The following is a 5,869-nucleotide window of genomic DNA, read 5'->3' on the forward strand; positions in this document are numbered from 1 at the left end:
TGGTGTGAAGGTGTTGATTGTGGATATGAGCAAGATAAAATCATTAACAATTTCAATCTTATCTCCATCTATCATGATGTTGTCTATTGCCCCAGTACGGAGGATTTTTGTTTCCTTGATGTTAAGATGCAATCTGTACTGAAGGCTGCAGTCCTTGATCTTCTGCAGCAAGAGCTTCAAGTCCTCCTCAGTTTCCGTGAGCAAGGAAGGTGTGTCATCTGTATAATGCAGGCTGTTGATGAGTCTTCCTCCAATCCTAATGCCAGTCTTCTTCATAAAGTCCAGGCTTTCAAATTATCTGTTCAAAAAAATAAAATAAATTTAAAAAGTTATCTGTTCAGCATATAGATTTTAAAAGTATGGAGAAAGGATTAATCTCTGACACATTCTTTTCGTTATTTTGAACCATGTAGTGTTTCCTTGCTCTGAACAACATCTTGTTGGTCTAGGGATAGATTTCACATGAGCACAATCAAATATTCTGAGATCCCATTCCTCTCAAGGTTTGCCACAATTTGTTGTGATCTACACAGTCATAGTCAATAAAACTCAATTAGCTATCCTTATGAAACTATGTTTTCAGCTCGATGTCTAACTGATATGAGCAATAATATCCCTAGTGCCATGGCCTTTTCTAACTCCTTTTGTATTTCTTGCAGTTCCCTGCTTATTTACTGTTCTAGTCCTTTCTGGATACTATTTAATAAGATTTTGTTTGCATGTGATATTAGTGATATTGTTTGATAATTTCCACATTGTATTAGATCACCTTTTTTAGGAATGGGAATAAATATGGATCTCTTCCAGTCCATTGGCCAGGTAGCTACCCTTCAGATTTCTTGACACAATCTAGTGAGCACATGCAGGGCTGCATATGTTTGTTGAAATATGTCAATTGGTATTCCATCAATTCCTAAGGCTTTCTTTTTTGCAGTGTTTTCAGTGCAACTTAAACTTGTTCCTTTGTTACCATTGGTTCTTGATCATAAGCTACACCTTGAAGTGGTTCTGTGTCAGTCAATTCTTTTTGGTACGTGACTGTATTCTTTCCATCTTCTTTTGATGTTTCTTGGATCATTCAAGATTTGAGTGTTCATCCACTCACTGCTGGTATCATCACCTGTCATGTGGGAGGCCAGAGTTCAATTCCCGGAAGGGAGGCAGCAGAAGCCCTTTTTTGTAGTGACCCTGTAGAACAGAGTAAAAAGGTCCAGACAGCCAAAGATTTAGGAGAAAATAAATTACAACTTTCCCTAAAATTCATTTAGAGTTGACATACGGGTCAGGTGCTTCATTAAAGAGCAATTAAAACCATGTCGCCAGGTGCCAAAGATAGTCTTTGGATGTGAAGAATGAAATTCCACACTGCTGAATACATTTTGATAGGTACATCACCCCCATACCTAGCCACTTATTTGGAACACGTAAATAGAGAGGTGTGAACCTGATTCATTTCCTGGTTCAATGATTGCTCAAAAATTTGGACCCACCCCTAAACAGAAACTATATAGCCCAGAAAGGTCTTGAAGGTGTTAGCAAGTGAGAAGAGGCCCTCAAGAGATCTGACAGCCCAGTAGTGGGTGGATAAATGCTCAGTCGGCTGAACAGGAGCAAGAGCCAAGTGAGAAGGTGAGACCTGGGGTTAGAGATGGATGAGGAGAAAGGACCAAGAATGGATGTTTTCTGGCTAGGTAAGATTACACCCAGATGAGTGAGAAAATTGGCAAAGGGAGACTCTATGTGGAGGAAATGACAGACAATAAATGCAGATAAAATTATAAGTGCATGAGAATGCAAAGGGGATGGGGGTATAAGGGAGAAAAAAAGAGAGAAAAGAATGGGACTGGGGGGTAGGGATGGGCAGAGAAGAAAATGTGCAACAATGAATGAATGGGGGAAATTAAATGGAAAGAATATGCTATAAAAATATATATGTTACATTAAGAAATCCTTAATAAATTTTTTTAAAAAAAGAAAAAATACAACAATGGGACTCAATGAAGGAAAATAGGGGCACAAGGTGAAAGCATCACAGAGATGGAGGTGAAGAGGTGGATATAAGAAGTACTCAGAGAAAACAACATAAATAAGGAAAAGAGCCAGTAGGGTAGGGAGACAATGAGCTGGTATAACTTGTCATCACTGAGTAGATTCCAGATCATGGAAAATCCAGGTTACACAGTAGAACTGCTCCATGGACATCCTTTCGTGCAATCTTTAAGGACTCCGAGTGGAAGACACCATCTTCCTCACCAAATATGTCAGCTACAGAAACAGCAAAAAGCTGCAAAACCAAAGTGATTCAGAACTCTTCACTGTTCTTGATGGCTGATAAGAGTTAGTTTTTTCTAAAGAGGACAATCTTAGAAGATCTTTGGGAGAGAGCAGTTTAGAAATTTTGTTCCTGAAATATAGAGAGGTTTATCTGAAAGAATGCTGGCCTTTGGTGCAAAAGCCTTGAATGAACACCATGTAAATGCCAGTTTGGACACGTTGATTGTGAGCAGCAGGAGTGCACAACAAAGACTTTTGATCTAGACATTAGCATTATAGACCTACTAAAATGTAAGGAGTGTTTCATTTGAGCAGGCAATAAAAAGTCTTCAAGATGCTGCTGCATGTGACATTACAAAATAAGGTATTTTACAAACTAAAAATAGTGCGTAAAAAGAAGACAATTTACTGCTTTCTGAATAACTACCTTGAAGGTATTAGGACTATTAACAAACTATTGTATTACCATTCAGGAAAGCATAGTTTCAGCCCTTGGACCCTTCAGTGGCTTAAAAAGAGGTTCAGAAAGTACTTTTAGATACTATGACAAATATTCATCCAATATATAAGATTAATGATTAAATGGGGCTTGGCAAAAGATTGTGAATTAATAAAATTAGGAAGGATATTTGCCACAATTCAAACATAAAAATAAGAATAAATGAGAAGAGCAAAAGGAAATAAAATCTGTTAAGAATATACACATTCACTCTTTCACCAAGGACCCTCCAACATGGTCCGTGATCACACAAAAACTATGAAGAAGGCAGCTGGGGTCATCATTGAGAAATACTACATGCTCCTGGGAAATGACTCCCACACCAACAAGAAGATGTGCAAGGAGATCGCCATTATTCCCAGCAAGAAGCTCCTGAACAAGCTAGCAGGCTATGCCGCACATCTGATGAAGTGGATTCAGAGAGGGCCTATGAGAGGTATCTCCATTAAGCTGCAGTAGGAAGAGAGAGTAAAGGAGAGATAATTATGTACCAGAGTTTCAGGATAAGATCATTGAAACAGATCCTGATACTAAGGAACTCTTGAAGCTCTTGGACTGTTGGCAGTCTGTCCAACCTGCAGATCACTCAACCCACAATTGGGATGAATTTCAAAACACCAGTGGGGCCATTTGAATTTGTCTGCTAAGCCATAATATTTTCAATAAACTTGGATGCATACACACACACACACACACACACACACAGAGAATATACACATTTCCACCACCACAGTCAGAAAGATTGCCAGAGAATGGCCTAGTGGTGAATAGTATGTTGTCATTTTTTAAGGTGAGTGAGAAGCGACAGAAAATTGAAACAATATAAGCTAAACAAGCAAAAGCTCTCAGTAAAAGACAAGAAGAAAGAAACACACCTTTATTTCACCTAAATAGAAATCACGATTGTTGTTGTTGTTGTGTACCACATAAAGTTGGAATCAACTCATAGCTGACCCTCCGGTAGGTGTTCAGAGACAGTAAATGGCACAAGAGGAGATGGCCCAACCTCCTTCCGAGGAGTAGTTGGTAGATTTAAACTTCATACCAAACCTCAGGTTGGTAGCACAACTCTTCACCCTTAAACCAGCAGAGCTCCTCAACAGCGCCTAACAACAAAACAAAGAGAAACCAGTTGTGAAACCCAAGGAAGCTTCTACGTAAGTTAATATCGATATGGCTGCCATCAAGGAAAAGGTACAGAAAGCAAGAAATAAGACACTGGGAGTCTTACAGATGAAGAACATGAGCTGAAGTTGGAAATAAATACATAATAAGGAAAAGAAGCGTACCAAAAAACTCTCAAACTAAAATTTAAGAGCTCTCCTCTATTAAAGGATTTTCAAGTATACTAGAACATATTTGATGGCCCAGTGGGTAAGGAGCTGTGCTGCCAGCCTAAAGGTAGGCAGTTCGAATGCATCAGCCACTCTGTGAGACATACACTATCTCATCCTGTGTGATTTACAGCCTCTGAACTCCCACCAGAGGGTGATCTATGAGTCATTTTTTTACTTGATGGCACTGATCAAGAGGTCTTTGAGAAGAATGCTTTGATTTTGCCCCGAGTTTATTTTGCTCCTAGGATATAATTCTTTACAAAGAGTATTGCATTCATGTATTATTTTAAAAATTGTCTTTGTGTATGTTAGGCCTAATGTGTTCCAGGTACAGTCTGCTGAAGCCTGATTTTAGGATTAACACTTTTAGGTTGTTTTATATAAAAGATTTTGGAGTAAAGTGTTGCTTAGCTATTGTAATTATCAATAAAATCTAATGACTAATTTTTAAAAAAAGGTAGATCTCTTGGCTTTTCTTTTGTAAGGCATTGACTGGTCCAAACCACCAACTTTTAGGTTAACAGATAAGCCCAGAGTATCTGTCACCCGCGGACCTCAATTCTTAACTGAACACCTCCTGCTCTCTTTCTACAGCCACTGCAGCACTCTGTTCTGACCGTCCCTCCTAAGAGCGATGACACCAGCCAGAGCAGGACTCTGGCCTCTGCTGCTCCTGCTGCTGGGGCTGTGGATAGCCAAGGTGCTGGTCAATGCCAGGCCAAGGGGCACTACGCCAGCTCAGTGGTTTGAAACTCAGCATGTGCAGCCGCGCCCTCAAAAATGCAACAAGGCAATGGGCAGTATTAACAAACACAACAAGCACTGCAAAGATCTCAACACATTCCTGCACAGCTCCTTCTCCAAAGTGGCCACCACTTGCAAGACGCCTACCATAGCCTGCAAGAATGGCCAAAAGAACTGCCACCAGAGCCAAAGTCCCGTGTCCCTGACCGAGTGTAAGCACGTCTCAGGAAAGTACCCTAACTGCAGGTACAAAGAGCAACGGATGAGTGCCTCCTACATTGTGGCCTGTGATCCTCCCCAGAAAAGGGACTCTGGAAAATTCCAATTGGTTCCTGTGCACTTGGACAAAGTCCTTTAAGTTGATAGTGCTCCCTTGTCTTACTCCCAGATCTCCTCTTTATTCCATATCCAGGCTACTGCATGGTTCCTCTCATGTTCAGAACATTCTGTGTTTTTTTTTACATTGTTTTTAATTTATTATTAATTTCAATGAAGATGTACAGAGACTTTGGATTTCCATTCATTCATTGTTGCACTTTTCTCCCCTCCCAACCCTCCCCCTAGTACACTACCCTCTTGGAAAAGTAAAAGAAAAATTATTTCATTGTTTTACAATCCCTCGCCCCTGGCCCACTCCACTATACAGCCTTCGCTCTGGACTCCTGTCAGAACATTCTTTTCCCCTCAACTCTTGAGTCCCTTCTAGGGCTCAGGGTCTATTCATGGAAGCTATAGGGGATCTAAGGTTGACTACTTTGTGAGATAAACTGCAAAGGAAATGGTCTTTCATCCTTTATCCTTCTGTTGCTGTTTTCTTAGAAGCCCATCCTCAAAGGAAGCCAGGTTAGATTCTCTAGTCTATGTCCGTATATATCTGTCTTCTGCCTTCTCCCCCAACTTATCATGGCAGCATGACAGGAGAGGAAATAAATGGAAGAAGGGTGTACAAGATTTATAGGCAGAGCTATTCCTGTACTTAAACTCAGAATCTTAACAACTCTGACATGGCAGTGAA

At 40.2% G+C, this 5,869-nt stretch overlaps 1 protein-coding gene across 1 annotated transcript; it reads left to right on the plus strand.

Moving 5' to 3' along the window:
- Nucleotides 1-4,741: 4,741 nt before the first annotated feature.
- On the plus strand, nucleotides 4,742-5,212 carry RNASE7 (ribonuclease, RNase A family, 7). The gene has a single exon (XM_006883110.1). The coding sequence runs from the start codon at nucleotides 4,745-4,747 to the stop codon at nucleotides 5,210-5,212; it is 468 nt and encodes a 155-aa protein (XP_006883172.1). The 5' UTR covers nucleotides 4,742-4,744.
- Nucleotides 5,213-5,869: the final 657 nt, after the last annotated feature.

The sequence above is a fragment of the Elephantulus edwardii genome, unplaced genomic scaffold (genome assembly GCF_000299155.1).
Source record: "Elephantulus edwardii isolate Elephantulus edwardi_28Jun2011 unplaced genomic scaffold, EleEdw1.0 scaffold00026, whole genome shotgun sequence".
In the NCBI taxonomy this organism is placed as follows: domain Eukaryota; kingdom Metazoa; phylum Chordata; class Mammalia; order Macroscelidea; family Macroscelididae; genus Elephantulus; species Elephantulus edwardii.